The sequence below is a fragment of the Tiliqua scincoides genome, chromosome 5 (genome assembly GCF_035046505.1).
Source record: "Tiliqua scincoides isolate rTilSci1 chromosome 5, rTilSci1.hap2, whole genome shotgun sequence".
NCBI lineage: Eukaryota > Metazoa > Chordata > Lepidosauria > Squamata > Scincidae > Tiliqua > Tiliqua scincoides.
This window is the reverse complement of record NC_089825.1, coordinates 80,344,170-80,362,421: the sequence shown is the minus strand read 5'-3', so window position 1 is coordinate 80,362,421 and position 18,252 is coordinate 80,344,170. Positions and strand designations below refer to the sequence as shown.

Genomic DNA, 18,252 nt, shown 5'->3' with positions numbered 1-18,252 from the left:
AGATCATTGGCCAATTGTCTGATGCTGGCTGTTTGATGGGAATCTTATGAAGAAGGATGGACTAGCAATACACTTTTTATGTTCATAAGAAAAGCACAGGCTCAGGACCATTTGATGCAGAGTGGCTACATGCCCTGATAATGAAGAGATCCTAAATTTATACTTTTACTTTAACACTGGCCTTCCTATTTCTTGGATATATTTCTATTATCTTGGATACAAGGTAAGAAACATGTTTCAAATTGACAAAGGGTTTAGCACCCCTCCTGCATGGCACTTCTCCATTTTCTGATCACCCTCTGGAAGGAGATTTCTCCCATTAAAAAGAACCAGGTGGTGATAATATGCAGGTCTGGTTGTAACATTTCAGTTTTGTGCTAGATCAAGTTAGTTAAAACTGATTAAATTTCTCCAAGCAATGAGATTTCACTCCACCTTTCTAAATTCATTCCAACATCAAAACCAGGGCTGTGCCAAATAGGGGAACAGAAGCTTCTCACAAACACTTTGAGTAGTAGCAAAAAGTTCATCCTTACAATTTTTTGGACATAACAAAACATGTTAAGGGGGTGAAAGAGTTTGCCCACTGTGATGAGGTTGATGCGATGCGAGAGCAATTGCCCTCACTTTGAATTGGCTTTACTTGCTCTCAGTGATCTTCTCACCTAGCAAAACCAATTGGCTAGGTAGAATTGCAATGTCTAGATGATTCCTGATTGGTTAGGATCATTCAGGAAGGAGAAGCAGCTCTTAAAAAACAACAACAAAATGACACAGAAGAGGGGTAGCAATGACTGTGAACAGCCATGGACCACCATAGTTTATTTGAGTCTTTTTCCGGAAAAGAACCTATTCTCCCTGAAAATGCATCTTGCACTCAAAAATCAAAGAACTGACACAATCTTAGTTGTAACTCTGTATCTATGTAAGTATTTCTATGCTGCCTTTCTCCTCAGCAGGGGGACTCAAGGTGGCTTACAAATTCACAATAAGACAAAACAGTAGTTCAGTAGTGAACTTAACCCATTTCTGCCCAACGTTGTATATACATATCAGGACCAAATGTGTACACCTGTGGGCCCAGCAAAAATGGGTTAAACAGAAGTGACGTGGAATAGCTAATTTAGCTGAATGCCCAGTGGAACCAAACATATTCACATTCATATCGACTACATATAGCCCATCAAGGTGCTGAAAGGAGGAACTTTTTCTTTCCTAGACAATTCTCCTTACCTGTTTGAGCTGGGTTTCGGAGTTGACAAAAATCTCGCACACCTGGCACTGAAAGGCCTTGTTTTGAATGCTAAGGCTGCCTTTACTGCCAATCCGTTTGGGCTTGTGCCCCACTCGAGAGAGGACCTTCCCCCTGCCTCGCCTTGGCAAAGCTGCCTGGCCTTCCAGCATCGACTTGTGCTTTGCTCCTAAGAAAAGAGAAAAATGGTTTTTGAAGAAGAAGCAATAGTTTGGTTCTGGAGCACTGCTAAGTTTGAAGAGTTCTGGGGCAAGAGGTATGTAGAGGGTCAAAGGGTAGGTAAGGATCCCAGGATGAAAGTGGCTGTATGGAAAAACTTGCCCAGCAGGGGGAATTGTAGTCTTGGCCTACTGTCACTTTAGAAAGTCCACCAGGGTCACCAAGTAACTCTAGGCAGCCCTGCTCTAGCAGTGGATGCAAATTAAGCCTCTCACTGAATGAAATGCAAAAGAGACTGCAATTTGCATTGCCACAAGCCTGCACAATGCAGAGTGACACTTCTCTGTCAACAGCGCTTCTCCCTCTTGTGCTTTTTACCAGCTTCTATAACACAAACACGAGTTATTCAATTCTTCTAGGGCCAGCCCAGCTATGAGATGAAGAAAGGACCTTGCATGGCAGATGGGTGCCAGCGGCATCACCGAGTCCCTGTTTGCCCGCTTTTCTCTTCATCCTTGCTCTGCCACTCTATGATTTGAAACAGAGTGGCAGAGCACTGCTGAGAACCGCGGATAACTGAATCAGCAGATACCGAATCCACAGATATGGCGCGATGCCTGTAAATCCAGGTTTCCTTTGCTATAAACTTCTTAACTGATTTATCAGATGAGCAATGGAAGACTATATGGCTACCTCTTTGCCTAACCGATATATCACTTAAGAGCATTATACTCTTAAGAGTGGATGAAGAACACCAGCTCAGGTCACTCTTTACAACCAATCTCCAATTATAGAGCCAAGTTGTAGCCGTGCCTCGACTTGGTCTCCCATTTTATTTAAACTTAGTTTCTTGTTTTTCCTCTCTCTCCCTTATGCAGCCCAAACCTTTCTTCTCCCATCTAGCCTTCTTCCTCCCTGGTTTATCTCCACAGATGCTAATGTTCCTCCATGAGCAACCTCCTTTCTCCCTCCTCTCTTCCCCTTCGTGTTGCTACATGTTCCCTTCTCCTTTTCAAACAGTTCCGTTTTCTTCCTTACTCCTATTTCTGCCTAGAAATTTCAGAAAGAAATTTCTGATATTTCTTAACTTCTAGCTGTGCGTGAGTGGATGTGAATTAGATCTATATATCCTTTCATATCATAGCTCTGTTTACTTGATTGCATTTTACCCTCTACTTCCCTTCTCTTTTATTGTATATTTATCCTCCCAATAAATACTACAGTGCTTGCACCTGCATTGCTGTAGTCCTTGTTAAATGCCAAATTCCACTGATGTTTGCCATTAACCTATGAATATGGCCCTTGTACAAATACATTTGCTCCCGTGTACACCTGTTATTATATGAATTCTACAGCACATCTGTTAACACACTGCTTGGTATTGAAGAGAAAAAAAAATTGGACCAAGCAAAAAATATGAAGTCTCAAGAGAAAAGTGGTTAAAACTTAACCCCAAGGAACTCCTGTGAAAAAGGAAATGAGAAAAAATGATGAAGACATGGAAACATTGAAAGAAATCTTAGTGATGGGACGCATACAATTGAAACCATAACAAAACACTAGCTGAAAATCAAGAAAAGAAAGGAAAAGCCTGTGGCTGACTGTATCAAAGGCTGAAGAAAGAGCCAAAAGACAAAGTACGGACTGTAGACCCTCAGATATTGCATAAGAAGGTAAATGGAAATATGAGTTAAAGCAGGTCAGAATAAAGAGCAAACACCAGGCTGAATAGGATCAAAAAGAGAATTTGGTGAGAAGATGATACTGGGAGAGAAAAATGCCCTCAATAACTTTTAGGAAGAAAAAGAGAGGCAAAACCACACTTAGCTAAGGGAAAAGGATCTGAAGAGTTTTTTTTTTAATAGAATAGAATTTACAAAGATAGATTGTAAGAAAATAAAAAAATAAGAAAAAGGCAGAATAATTGTAAATCTTGAAAAAAAGCAGCCAAATTTCTTCTCAGCCTGGACAAGTTCAGATTCTACACATCTCCAGTGGGTTAAGTGGGCCCCAGAATAGATTTTTTAACAGGGGCCCTTTGGCATTTGTGTGCCTGACCCTCCTCTGTCCTCATTGCTCCAGGACATTTGAGAGCCATGCAGGTTGTTCCACTCGGTGCCCATAGGTTAAGTCTGCCCTAGAAACTGTTAAAGGCCTGCTGGCAAACCTACTCCATGGCCCTGTTTGCCCTTCTTAACTGTGCTGCATCCAGGAAAGATTGAATTTGGCTTTCTAAACCAGTGTCGATCCTAGACCCGATACTGCCCGGGGCCATGACCACAGGTGCCACCCCACCGGACAAGCTGTTGCTCCCCCCATTGGTGGGCAGTCATCTGCTGCCTCCCTTTCAGAGACCCAGAAAGGCAGGGCACAGCTTCCCCGACCCTCTGAAGGCCTTGTAAAAGCCTCAGAAGGCTGAAAAACACCACTTCCAGTTTCACATTTTTCGGACCTTAAAAGTGAAGCCTCCCTGACCCTCAAAAGGCCTTTTCAGGGCTAAAAAAATGTAACTTCTGGTTTCCTCCATGAAACCGAAAGTGATTATTTTTGACCCTCCAAGGCCTTCTGAGGGTTGGGAGGCGATGAGGAAGCGTTCCTGGGTCAGGGAAAGGGGGAGGCAGGATGGGGTGGTTTAGTTCCCAAGAGGGGGATGGGGTGGCAGCCTTGACTGTTGCTGAATCCTATACCCTCTGCTGGGCCTTGCAGCTCGACCCGTGTCTCCTTGGTAGACCACAGGGGTTGCCAGAGTCCGGCACAGAGTAAGGGAATTGAAGTTCCCTTATCCCAAGGAGAACTCCGGCAGCTTCCCTGGCCCTGCAGAGTACTGGACCCCAACAGGATTGGGTTGTTGAACACAGTCACCAACCCTACTGACTAAACAAGGGACAATTTGGCACAATCACTCAGGTGTGCAAGCCTGTGAAGCCAAAAAAACCAGTTGACTGTGCAAAGAGAAGGCTTTCCATCTACACTGGAAAAGATCCTAGTTAAATGGGACTTACATCTAAGTAGGTGCTATAGAACACGGGTGGCCAAAAGTGCTTAATACAGTGGTGCCTCGCAAGACGAAATTAATTCGTTCCGCAAGTCGTTTCGTATTGCGAAAATTTCGTCTTGCGAAGCGCGGTTTCCCATAGGAATGCATTGAAATTTAATTAATGCGTTCCTATGGGCAAAAAAAGTCAGAACAAAGTCAAATTTGGTTTACATAGTGTTTATTAAGTGCTCTTTAAAGGCATACATACTTACAGAGGATTTCAAAAATTTCAAGCACAAAACTTCAACTTTTTAATTTTAAAAATTCGTCTTGCGAAGCACGGCCATAGAAAAATTCGTCTTGCGAGTCACCAGAAAAAATCGCAAAAACACTTTCGTCTTGCGAGTTTTTCGGTGTGTGAGGCATTCGTCTTGCGAGGCACCATTGTTTAAGATAAACTTCAGATGTTTGAGAGCTGCAAGAGAGATGTTTCAAAGCCGTTTACTTACCCTGAACATTACACTTACAATTTAATCCAGTGGACTCTCAGTTTATACCCAGTAAATAATTATAAAGCATAAAAGGTAAATTTAAAAAAAAATTTCATGCTTTATAATTATTTACCGGGTATAAACTGAGAGTCCACTGGATTAAAGCTGATGCAAAAAAAGAGCTCAGCCAACATATTTCTGAGAGTCACACGTTATATGCCAAAGAGCCACATGCAGCTCTTGAGCCACAGTTTGGCCACTCCTGACCTAGATCAATCTCTCTTTCATACACATGATATTGGGACTAGGGGGTCATTGAACGACAAGCAGAAGGTTTAAGTTGGACAAAGGGAAGTATTTCTTCACATGGTGCCTCATCAGTCTGTGGAAATCACTGCTGCAAGTTGCGGTGGTGGCTTGTGGCTTTAAAAGGGGATTGGTCTATCAGTGGCTCCTAGTCGTGATGGCTATGCTTCTTCAGGGTTCAGTGGCAGTATGCCTCTAAACCCCAGTTGCAGGGGAGCACTGGTAGAAGAGAAATACCCCTTTCTCTCCTGCTTGAGGGCTTCCCAGAAACAACTGGCGGGCCACGGTGAGAAACAGAACACTGGACTAGATAACTCTTTGGCCTGATGTAGCAGGGCTTTTCTTATGTTCTTATCCAAGCAGCTGCTGGCCTGGTCAATTTCACTCTTAATATAAACTTTTTTAAAAAAGTTTTTGAAGGAAAGGCATCGCAGAGAGGCAGTTTTTCACATTTTTTTTTTTAAAAGGCTGCATGAGTGCTCATTTCCATATCCAGATAAAAATGCATTCTTCAATGTAAGACATGCCACTGTACCCACGGTGGATCCATTCCAGGGATTCCCCCCAGATATGGAAACCGCAGATCTGGAGGATGCCTGTACTAATGATGCCCCCCCAGGCATGTCCCCATACCTATTAATAGGCTTACCAGGAAGTGTTTCTTGCTTTAAACAGTTTGCTATAAATATTCGAGCTTATAGTGCAACAAGAGCAGGCTGACAAAACTAGATCTGAATGCCTGATGGAACTAGATCTAATGCTAAACAGGAAGCAGTTAACTTCCACATGCCCCCTCCCCAATCTGTGGATCACTGAAGCAGCTGATACTGGATTCATGGATACAGGGCCCCACCTGTACTTAAAATGCAACTATCACGTGTTCAAAAGAGTTCCAAAACTGCTCTGGGCACAGGGGGAAGGGGTCTACATCCAAGACACATGAGACAATCACAACAAACACACACACATCCCTTACAAGAGTGCTGGCTTTGCTTTTGAGGGCTAGTTTCAGCCCTAGCATCTCCGTGATACCAGGTATAAAGGGACTTCTTACCAGAGTTGTGAGCATCCAGTTGAGAGACAGAGTTGACTGTCACTTTGCAAGTGGGACAGTAGAGGTGCTGCTTATTTTTCTTCCCCTCTTTTTCCACATCTGGTGCTAAGCTGATGGTGCTGCCTGATTCGGTGGCTGGAGTGTCTGCTCCTGGTGCAGCAGACGATGATGTCACACTCGCGGTGTCTGGAGCACCCTCCGAGGGCTCGGAAACCGTTGGGGAGACCAGGGATAGGATGCCACTGGTGAGCTCAGCAGGTGACTCTTCTAGAGGGGACATCAGCATGAGGTTGTTGTGCTCTGCTGTCGGCTGGTTCAGTTTCAGCAGGCCATTGGGTTGTGCTAACAAATAAAGCAGATTTTTAAAATTTCCCTTTAAAGGACATTGCCACTTCTGCAAATCAACATGGCCTTAAAAAGGCTGACATTTACTTTCATTGTAGGCACGTGTCAACTGAGATTATTCTTTCGTAGTACTTTGTGGGAAGACAGGGTACAATCCACTGCATGAAGTCTGGTCTCAACATCTGTTCAGCCTTTCTGGCCCATACATGATACACCTGCTACCCATGCTGCAAAGAGCACTTGATGTTTTGCTAAGCACTACTTCCTGCTCCAGAAAGAACTGCTACTTTTGGTAGGGGATCCTGACAGCTGCAGAGTCAGAGGAAATACAGGAAAGGCAAGAGGTGCGGCCACAAGGAGCTCAGTATCCCCTCTGACTGCAGCCGGATAGCACACCAGAATGCCTTGCAGTGCCAGAGTAAGTGCTTCCCCAGCCACTGACCTCATCACATGTCACTGGACCAGACCCCTGCTGAAATTCAGGTAGTGTTCTCTTATATTTAGCAGGATGAGAACAACTACCCCTCTTCACTCAAGTTTACCTAGTCTTTCCTAGTGGCTGTCTGTGGGTGTTTCTTTCGCATCCTTTTAGACTGTGAGCCCTTTTGGGATAGGGAGTCATTTATTTCCTGCTTCAAGCAGGGGATTGGACTAGATGACCCTGAAGGCCCTTTCCAACTTGATGATGTTATGATTTATTCAATTTGCTGTCAACCACCTTGTGTACTGTTTTGTTGAACTGCAGTACATCTCATGTTGGCAACCTTCAGTCTCGAAAGACTATGGTATTGCGCTCTGAATGGTGGTTCTGGAACAGCGTCTAGTGTGGCTGAAAAGGCTGATTCGGGAGTGACAATCCCTTCCACACTGGGAGCAAGTGCAGTCTGTCCCTGGTCTGTATCCCTGGCTATGGACCTTCCTTCTTTGCCTCTTAGCCTCAGACTGTTGGCCAAGTGTCTCTTCAAACTGGGAAAGGCCATGCTGCACAGCCTGCCTCCAAGCGGGACGCTCAGAGGCCAGGGTTTTCCACCTGTTGAGGTCCACTCCTCAGGCCTTCAGATCCGTCTTGCAGATGTCCTTGTATCGCAGCTGTGGTCTACCTGTAGGGTGCTTTCCTTGCACGAGTTCTCCATAGAACTCGTACATACATAGTTTATGTACTGCAGTACATAAAATGTTCTTAATAGTAACTGTAGTAGCAGTGCCATCTGGCTACTCACAATGGTGGCAGAGAAGCAGAGGAGCACAGTAAGCAAGACCCTGTCCTGGCAAGTCACCATTATGACACAGTGAGTCAAGGGCCACATGGCTCAAGTCCCCTTGAGTTCAGGACCCCTGGACCAGTGGCATCACCAGAGGGTTGTGGAGGGGAGGGCTAGAACTGCACTGGGTGACAGAGTTGAGGGGTGAAACCAAAATGACTTATATAACTTAAATTTTTTTTAAACATAAAATTTTTATTTTAAAAAATAACCATGAACGTTCCTTCCTCACCTCAAAGGGTGCCTGCACAACAGAGTTGGGGGCAAGAGCCAAAACAGGCTGAGTGGAAACCACCAATCAGAGGGGGTGATGCTGCTACCACACCGGGTGACACTAACTCCAGTGACATCACACTAACTGTGGACCCGCAGTTGCTTCTGTTTAACAAACCTTTAAACTTCTGTTTGGTTCTCAATTGAAGTCAAGGAAGGAGTCAGAGAAAAGAATACACCTCCCTTCCCTGGCATTGTTCATGAGAATATTACCAGTGAAGAGGTCTTTGCTACTCCCTTCTCCCCGAATATCACTGTCTATCACAAATTCATACTTCCTGTCTCCTACGGTTTCTTCTTGGCACATCTCTGTATGACTGAACTGGGACCTCAAAAGGCACTCCATTCTCTCCTCTCCCCCCCCAACTCACTTGGTTCATGTGAATGAATGAAATCAATGAATGGGGGCTCCGTTTTGGTTTCAACCATTGTTGCATTTATCGAACAGCTGTTAGCAAAATTTAACAGCCATTTGTAGAAACCGCCTTGGCCTATTTCTATATTGCCACAGCTAACAGCCAAAAAGGTGGGGTATGCAATGCTGCCTGTGTTATTAAAGCATGATTTAAATGGGCCAAAAAACCAACATGAATTAAACACCGGATACACACCAAATTAAATGCCGGATACCGGATAAACAACATGAATTAAACACCAGATACACCGGAAACACTGTGTGGTGGCAGTGAAGGTTAATTCTATGCTTGGGATAATTAGGAAAGGCATTGAGAATAAAACAGCTAATATTGTAATGCCGCTGTACAAATCGATGGTTAGGCTACACCTGGAGCACTGCATCCAGTTCTGGTTGCCACATCTCAAAAAGGATATAGTGGAGATGGAAAAGGTGGAAAAGAGAGCAACAAAAATTATTACTGGGCTGGGGCACCTCCCTTATAAGGAAAGGCTACAGCATTTGGGCCTCTTCAGTCTAGAAAAGACATACAAAATCATGCAGGGGATGGACAGAGTGGATAGAGAGATGCTCTTTTCCCTCTTGCATAGCACCAGAACCAGGGGACATCCACGAAAGTTGAGTGTTGGGAGAGTTAGGACAGACAAAAGAAAATATTTCTTTACCCAGCATGTAATTAGTTTGTGGAACTCTTTGCCACAAGAAGTAGTTATGGCATCTTGCCTGGATGCCTTTAAGAGGGGATTGGACAAATTTCTGGAGGAGAAGTTCCTTAGGGGTTACAAGTCATAGCAGGTATGTGCAAGCTCTTGGTTTTAGAGGCAGGCTGCCTCTGATTGCCAGATGCAGGGGAGGGCACCAGGACGCAGGTTGTGCCTGTTGTCTTGTGTGCTCCCTGGGGCATTTGGTGGGCCACTGTGAGATACAGGAAGCTGGATTAGATGGGCCTTTGGCCTGATCCAGCAGGGCTCTTCTTATGTTCTTATAAAGTGAGCCAGTTGAGCTTTATTCCAGGTCATTCAGAGCAAATCCCCCCATCTAATCTGTTCTACACACAGTCAGACTGTGACCCAATAAACTCACAGAGTTCAAGGGGAGAGAGTTCCAAAACCTGAGAGCTACCCTTGAAAATGTCTCCTTCTGAGGCAGACAGTGGGACTTGGCCACCTCCTGCGTTGTTGGTGATGCTTCCATTGAGGTCCAGCCTGGTTTCCAAATCCGTTGCTTTTTCTTGGCGGCTGCTGCTGCGGTCAGCCATCTTCTGCTTGTTTTTCACCGCTTCAATGGCTTTGAGTCTCCGGGCATGCTTGTGGCCTCTGTAATGCGCCTCAGCTTGATTCTGAGAAGGACAAGTGGGGGGGGGGGTGACAAGAGAGATGAAGAAAGATATTAAGAGATGATTCTACACATTATAGATGGCTCCACAAAGGCATGGGTATGATGAAGAGACTTGCTAAGTCCATCTTTTTAGCTGCTGCAAAAATATAACTTCAAAGGCAGATTTACCTTCCTGCCACAGCATAGGTTTTTCTTTACTGTCTGCAAAACATTGAAGATTTTCTATCATTTAGTCTGGGGTTTTGAAATACCAAGGTCACACATTAACCCTCCCCCCTCACACCTATGTATGTAGCCTCTTCTAACCTCTGGTTTCACTTTGGAGGCACTGCCCTGGGGGGGTGGGGGGACCCCTAAAAGCAAAAAGTTCCAATCCACTTGTAGCAGGCATAAAACTGGCACATGTCTAATTTTACTAATATGAAACCGACCTAGATTGCAAAACTTGTATTTTAAGAGTATGGGGATTAAAAAGTGCAACAGAGACTTTTTCCATATATGCAAAAACAATCCTCAGAAAAAGAAAGTGGAGGGGAAAAGGATAGGTGGTGTTGCCCATTCTGTGAAAAAGGAAACTGCAACCCCCCCTCCCTTATACATTATGCAAACTAAAATGAACCGCTGAGTAACACCCTCATTTTAATTCAGAGTGGATTTAAATTCCCATGAATTTGCTGCAGTGCCATTCTTTCTAGTGACAATGGGGGGCATTGTCTCTGACTGCTAAGTACACAAACATTTGGAGGGGGGCCTTTCTATATTCTTTTGTATTCTTTTTTTTTATCAGTATCAAACAGGCAAGACACAAAAACACATTACATTAATTCACCCTTTCCATGGAAAGGTGGAGAAGGATAAAAAGCGTATACATATACAGACACACATAGCTGTGAACATACACTGCATGTTAGACACGCATCCTGGGATGTGACAACAGTTGACACGTCCTTCTCCTCTACCCCCACCTATGGTGAACATATTTAGCTATATTTTTTTATTTCGAATGGCAAAGTCGTTTGCCATATGCGGTTTTTTTTTTTTCTGAAGCTGCACATTTTTATTTTCTTTTGCCCGAAAGCTCCTTTAGAAACAAGCAATGGGTTGCATTTAATCAGGGGCGACGTGTCTTATCTCTGCTTTGCCAGGCGGAGAGCAATGCCAGGAATTGAATTATATGGGTGCACGGTGTGGGGGAGGAAGAAAGGGGGGAGGAAATGTCAGTTTGAAATGGGAGGCTTATGGCAAAAAGCAGGGGAGGAGAGTAAGAGAGAGAAAAAGAAAAGACAATAGAAAGGAGACACTGCCTGGCTAGATGGCTGCAATATAGCAGAGGATGGAACTGAAGGTCACTCAGCCCGATTGGGAGGCTTGGATCCTGGGCAGTCAAGGGCAGGGAGAAGCAAACATAGAGGAGAAACAAGGCAAAGACTGATTTGTAGCTCAGTAGAAACAGGTGTTCTAGTCACTCAGGCCAGTGAGCAAGTCCCTACCAGAAGCTTTGATGGGGTCAGGGAGTATCGCCTGGCCCATTCTGGATTATTGTTATTAAGAGGCTTCCTTGGCTGGTATACCTGATCTCTTTGCTGCTCCCCTCTTTGACCAGAGCCAGCTGATGGCACATTGGCTCAATCCCTTCCAGACTCCAGTTCACGTTCCACTGTGAGCCAGAGTCTTGACACTGATTTAGGTGCGTTAGTATCCTGTTTTACTACATCCCTGGAGGATGCCTGTCCAGATTTTCTTCGGGGGGGGGGAACCCATCTGCAAAGGAGGGGAGCTGGGTAGATCACTGGAAATCTCCTGTTTGGAGGGGGCCTCAAAAACATTGGTGGAATGGAGAGTAGCCTAGACCAGAGATGGCTGTATACTAGAATCTGTGGTCTGCAACACTCCCTTGGGAATGGGTGGGATTCTAAGTTGTCCCTGGTAGATTCAGCTTCCCTGGACAAGAGATCCTACTACATTATTGTGTGTATGCATGCATACACGTGTGCATGCACGCGTGTGTGCATGCATGAGATTGAATACATACAAACAAACTGCCCAGTTGGGCAAGTTTGATTGGTACACTGAGACTGGAAACGCACACAAGAGTCTCAGAAGCAGCAGCTTCCTCTGTGGGCAGAAGCTTTGGATCTCTCACAGGAGTCTTTAAAGACTGAGTTAAATATCAGGACATTTCAAGTTAAAATGTTGCCTCCTCCACAAACTCAACAAGTAGTCTTAAGGAGCCATATTATCTCCCGCCTTGGCCACCACCATCTGCAATGATGGAGGAAGACAAAAACGTTGGCCTCTTTAACAGGGTGGTTGTTAAGTATTACAATAAAAAGATGCAAAATGAAAATGCACTGAACACTCTGAAGCACTATATATAAGTGCTGACGAAACTGACTATGGCTTGGAACAATCTGTGGTTCCAGCCCATTGGAACCAAGAACCAATCACCACCAGAGGACCAAATTAGATGCAACTTTAATCATGTCATTGGCTTTGGCATGTTTGCCTTTCCTTCCTGTATTCAGCACATTGGGGGAGGGGGAGAGGAGAGGACTGAGCAGAAGTGTGTGTGGGGGTGCTAGGTGGACTTGCCTCCCTAAGGTCCCAATACAGATTGGCCCTGCACACAAAATACTTGCTCTGGGAGAAAAAGCACCTATTGGAGCCAATGGATGATTTTCCTCCACAACAAAAAGCATTACAAGACTTCCTGAATTGGACTGGGACTGAGGGGGGGGAGAGGGGTTAAGCCCCTTTCTCAAGTTGGATTCCCCCACCCAAATGCATGCTATTCACAGGGGAATAAAGCAAGCCCAAAATGAAACAATTAAAGTAACTTCTAATTTGGCCCTAACAGAGACCCAGCCCACCTAGTTGGCATTTCAGACAATGCAAAATATAGTTGTTTAAATGTAATTTTAACCTACACCTGCTTATCAAATGCTGCTAGTGTAAATTGTTGCTTTTATAGCTGTTTATGGAAGATAAAAGATATTTTACATTAGGGAGAAAACGTGAAATGGGATACCTAAAACTGGTCAATAAATTGGACTTCAAAATCCTCTCCATACCTCACCTCCATACACTCCAGGAATTCATATAATGAATTAGTAGTGTTGGCCTACAGGCACCTCTGTTGCCCACCTGACCCACCCACGTGCCTGCCCAAACTCCCTCTAGGACACAGCTTACCGCAGAGTTGAATTTGAGGTGGCAAATATTACAAGAGATGAACTGCTTCTTCTTGAGTGGGTTGGGGACACCAAAGGTATGGTTGATCACTGCTTTCTGTACTGGATCCATCTGGAGGGGAGCGCGTGGAGAGAAGTGGACTCAGTTAGCCAATGCTTCAGAGAGCCAACAAACTTAGATGAGAGGATTCAAAAGAAAAAAACTGCCTTCAAGGAACCGTTCCACATATACCTGTTCGAGGAAGCCCTACACATTTGACACAGAACTACTGTGCAATGCAGAGGATTCTAGGGGCGGGGGACTTTCAGTCTTCTGCATGGAAGCCTAACAGAATGCTGGCCAAAGGCCTCATCATTGCCCCATATGAATTGAGAGTGTGCCCTAATACTTCCAATGGTCCCTGGTTATGCACTGCATAAATGCCTGTTAGTCATTACTTGTCTTCCCATCAAGAACCCCAATAAACTCCTAAAGAACCCCTGCATTTCATGGAACATAATTTGACAGCCACTGGTTTGGAAGTCATCACTCATCTACCCAATGCCAGAGTTTGGACACAAAGTCTCTCTGTGGCATCTGACAGCACCCAAAGAGCAAGGGAGAAATTGTTTTAAAAATAGGGCTTAGGTAGTCAACTAGATTCGGCAAATTCTGCTGCAAACCAAAGTGGGAATTACATTGCCTGCTGCATTTGCTCCAGTTCTCGTTTTCATTTTTATTTCCATAGTTTTTATTCTTGCAGAATATATTTGAAAGTCTGCAACAATTTCAACCAAAATAATTGTATTAAAGAATGTGGGAAGAGATTAGAGTAGGGAGGTGAATAGGGGGAAAGGGGGAACCTAATGTAAGAATAATGTGTTTGTTTGAGCACTACCATAATCTATAATACAAGTATTGTTCTCCTGGCCCTGTGGCTGTGGCAGATTATCTTATCCAAGGCTGGTTGTCAGGAGGGGGGGAGGAGAGAGAAAAAGAGAGAGAGAGAGATTGGGATTTGAAGGCGATCGTATTTCTCAGCAAAGCCATTTAATTGTCCAGACAGGTGCATCGGTCTACCGGGCAAAGTGTGTGGACAAGGGAATCATTATCTGGACCCCCATATTCCATTCCCAAAGGGAGTGGAATTGGTAACAGAAAATGATTGATGAAGTGGTTGCCTTCCCCATGCCCAAGATGAAATTTTTACTCACTCATCTGGAATAAAAATGCTGGGGTATAATTCAGGGTCCGAGAGGGTGGAGATAGCGATAGTGGATCAGAGGCTTTGAGTGATGAAATAAGCCCTATGTCCCAGCCTTGATGATGAATAGAGTGGCCTGTCCAAGGCAAATCCCCTTGCTGCAGGGATGCTATACATACATGGAAGCCAGCTCACTGTCTGGCGATGAAGAAAACGGGAATATGTATGTACAGGGTGGAGGGCAGAGAGAAAGAGAAGGAATCTGTGCTGTCACTTTCCTTCTGCCACTTGGCCAAGAGGACAAACAACCCATTCCGTCCTCCGTTATTACTGACACAACGCTTCAGTCAGAAAGCCTGCAGTGTCAAAACTGCCTTGCTGTTATCAAACCAAAGATCTATTCAGTGCAGGGGTCTCCAAACCCTTCAGTATGAGGGCCACGTTGTATATTTTACAGTTTCATGGGCCAAAAAAAAAAAATCAGTTTTATAAATGAATGAATGAAATTTAAATGAATGAAGGCACAATCCTAACCCCTTATGTCAGTGCTTTCCAGTACTGGTATAGTGGTGCCAATGGGACATGTGCTGCATCCTGCAGTTGGGTGTCACTCATGGAGGCTTTCTCAAAGTAAGGGAATGTTTCTTCCCTTACCTCAGAGCTGCACTGCACTTATGTCAGTGCTGGAAAGCACTGGTATCAGGGGTTAGGATTGCGCCCTGAGTAAGTTTTACCTGGAACTTACTCAGTAATCAGTATGATATGATTCAGAACAAAACAGAAATGTGACAATTACCAAGAAACAGTGCTGTGCTTAAACTGAGAAAAGATAAATAATGAGTAGAAAATGCTTTGACAAAAGCAAACAAAATCCCACACACCACAAGTAGCTGAGGGCAGGATAAAATCTTGTGGTGGGTTGGATGTGGCTCGGAGACCCCTGAACTAGCGCAGCAGTTTGTTTCCCACATGAGCCAGTCAGAGGCCTCTGGAAATATAACAAAGAAGGCACATAGGCAATGGCTGCCCCAATTTTCCTCCTCTCTTAAGAGAAACTGGTATTCAGTGGTATAGTGCCTCTGCATATGGAGGTTTCATTTATAAATCACAGCTAACAGTCATCGATTTCCCATGAATTTATCTAAAGTTAAAATATCTGTACTGTGCACAGGTGATTTTGAGACCATAAGAACATAAGATCCTATTAATTTAACAAACCAAAAAAACTTCTAAGAGAGCAGGAACATTTTCATAAAGAGTTATAACAGTCCCAACCCATAGTTATATTAGATTTGTTTTCACACATGCTTTAGAGTCCTTGATAAAGAGCTGGTTGAGTTCAAAATGGAACCATTACCTTTATTAAAATAACCTGCAACTTCAGAAGTCTCTACATTTACTTTCTGTACTGGTTCTGTCTCCCTGCTCCCTAAATGGTATTGCATTGTTGCAACAGCAACAACCACTCCAGTTAGTGAGTACAATCACAGTTTGAGGGGGTGAATTCCATCATTTACTTTATTTACAATGTTTATCAATCAATTGCATCTCTACAAAAGCGCCAAAAGTGGTATACAGTTTTCCCACTCTAAAAATCAATCAGTCATGATAAGAGCAAACATTATAATGAAGAATACATAGGGATTAGCAACAGTCATTCAATGCAGGCTCAAATGACACGTTTTACTGCATTAATGCCCCAATCCTATTCCCCACTATTAACGCTGGTGCAGCCACGCTGACACAGCATGTGCTGAATCCAGTGTTGGGGGGTGGCAATCGAACAGCCAGCAGGAGTAAGTAAAAAAATTTTTTAACTTATCCTCCAGTATGCTGCCCCATCGCTTATGGGTCTCCTTGGTCCTGCGCAAGGCATTTGCTGGCATAAGTCCAAGGAGAGAAAAGGGCTGTGTTGAACTGGGAAACGGGATAGGACACCAGCATAGTCACTGCCATCAGAATCCTCCCTCCCTCCCCCATTCCCATCTCCTGTCCAGAAACTTCCCCGGACCTTCTCCCTGCCAATGACACACCTCTGCCTCCAACTTACGGACACCAGCAGAGGCTCTGGGAGCCACTGTTAGAAGCAGAAAACCCGCCAGAGAAGCGGTTGGCCCTCTGGATGGTGAGGGAGGGAAAGGGGAGATAAAAGGAGACTTAGAGATGGCAGAGAAATTAAATGAGTTCTTTGCATCTGTCTTCATGGCAGAAGACCTCGGGCAGATACCGCTGCCCGAACGGCCCCTCCTGACCGAGGAGTTAAGTCAGATAGAGGTTAAAAGAGAAGATGTTTCAGACCTCATTGATAAATTAAAGATCAATAAGTCACCTGGCCCTGATGGCATCCACCCAAGAGTTATTAAGGAATTGAAGAATGAAGTTGCAGATCTCTTGACTAAGGTATGCAACTTGTCCCTCAAAATGGCCACGGTGCCAGAAGATTGGAGGATAGCAAATGTCACGCCTATTTTTAAAAAGGGAAAGAGGGGGGACCCGGGAAACTATAGGCCGGTCAGCCTAACATCCATACCGGGTAAGATGGTGGAATGCTTCATTAAAGATAGGATCTCAAAACACATAGACGAACAGGCCTTGCTGAGGGAGAGTCAGCATGGCTTCTGTAAGGGTAAATCTTGCCTCACGAACCTTATAGAATTCTTTGAAAAGGTCAACAGGCATGTGGATGTGGGAGAACTCGTGGACATTATATATCTGGACTTTCAGAAGGCGTTTGACACGGTCCAGCACCAAAGGCTACTGAAAAAACTTCACAGTCAGGGAATTAGAGGACAGGTCCTCTCATGGATTGAGAACTGGTTGGAGGCCAGGAAGCAGAGAGTGGGTGTCAATGGGCAATTTTCACAATGGAGAGAGGTGAAAAGCGGTATGCCCCAAGGATCTGTCCTGGGACTGGTGCTTTTCAACCTCTTCATAAATGACCTGGAGACAGGGTTGAGCAGTGAAGTGGCTAAGTTTGCAGACGACACCAAACTTTTCCGAATGGTGAAGACCAGAAGTGATTGTGAGGAGCTCCAGAAGGATCTCTCCAGACTGGCAGAATGGGCAGCAAAATGGCAGATGTGCTTCAATGTCAGTAAGTGTAAAGTCATGCACATTGGGGCAAAAAATCAAAACTTTAGATATAGGCTGATGGGTTCTGAGCTGTCTGTGACAGATCAGGAGAGAGATCTTGGGGTGGTGGTGGACAGGTCGATGAAAGTATCGACCCAATGTGCGGCGGCAGTGAAGAAGGTCAATTCTATGCTTGGGATCATTAGGAAGGGTATTGAGAACAAAACGGCTAGTATTATAATGCCGTTGTACAAATCTATGGTAAGGCCACACCTGGAGTATTGTGTCCAGTTCTGGTCGCCGCATCTCAAAACAGACATAGTGGAAATGGAAAAGGTGCAAAAGAGAGCGACTAAGATGATTATGGGGCTGGGGCACCTTCCTTATGAGGAAAGGCTATGGCTTTTGGGCCTCTTCAGCCTAGAAAAGAGACGCCTGAGGGGGGACATGATTGAGACATACAAAATTATGCAGGGGATGGACAGAGTGGATAGGGAGAGGTTCTTTACACTCTCACATAATACCAGAACCAGGGGACATCCACTAAAATTGAGTGTTGGGCGGGTTAGGACAGACAAAAGAAAATATTTCTTTACTCAGCGTGTGGTCGGTCTGTGGAACTCCTTGCCACAGGATGTGGTGCTGGCGTCTAGCCTAGATGCCTTTAAAAGGGGATTGGACGAGTTTCTGGAGGAAAAATCCATTATGGGGTACAAGCCATGATGTGTATGCACAACCTCCTGATTTTAGAAATGGGTTATGTCAGAATGCCAGATGCAGGGGAGGGCACCAGGATGAGGTCTCTGGTTATCTGGTGTGCTCCCTGGGGCATTTGGTGGGCCGCTGTGAGATACAGGAAGCTGGACTAGATGGGCCTATGGCCTGATCCAGTGGGGCTGTTCTTATGTTCTTATGCTGCATGTACCATGAGAC

At 44.7% G+C, this 18,252-nt stretch overlaps 1 protein-coding gene across 1 annotated transcript in view; it reads right to left on the bottom strand.

Annotated features, from left to right (window-relative positions):
• Positions 1 to 18,252, bottom strand: part of ZNF385C (zinc finger protein 385C) — a 110,432-nt gene that overhangs the window by 1,984 nt on the left and 90,196 nt on the right. Inside the window, exons 3-6 of the mRNA XM_066628316.1 lie at positions 13,065 to 13,175; positions 9,702 to 9,873; positions 6,240 to 6,581; positions 1,234 to 1,421 (exon numbers count right to left, since the gene is read on the bottom strand). Coding sequence (XP_066484413.1) covers positions 1,234 to 1,421; positions 6,240 to 6,581; positions 9,702 to 9,873; positions 13,065 to 13,175 — 813 coding nt within the window. The remainder of the gene's footprint in view (positions 1 to 1,233; positions 1,422 to 6,239; positions 6,582 to 9,701; positions 9,874 to 13,064; positions 13,176 to 18,252) is intronic.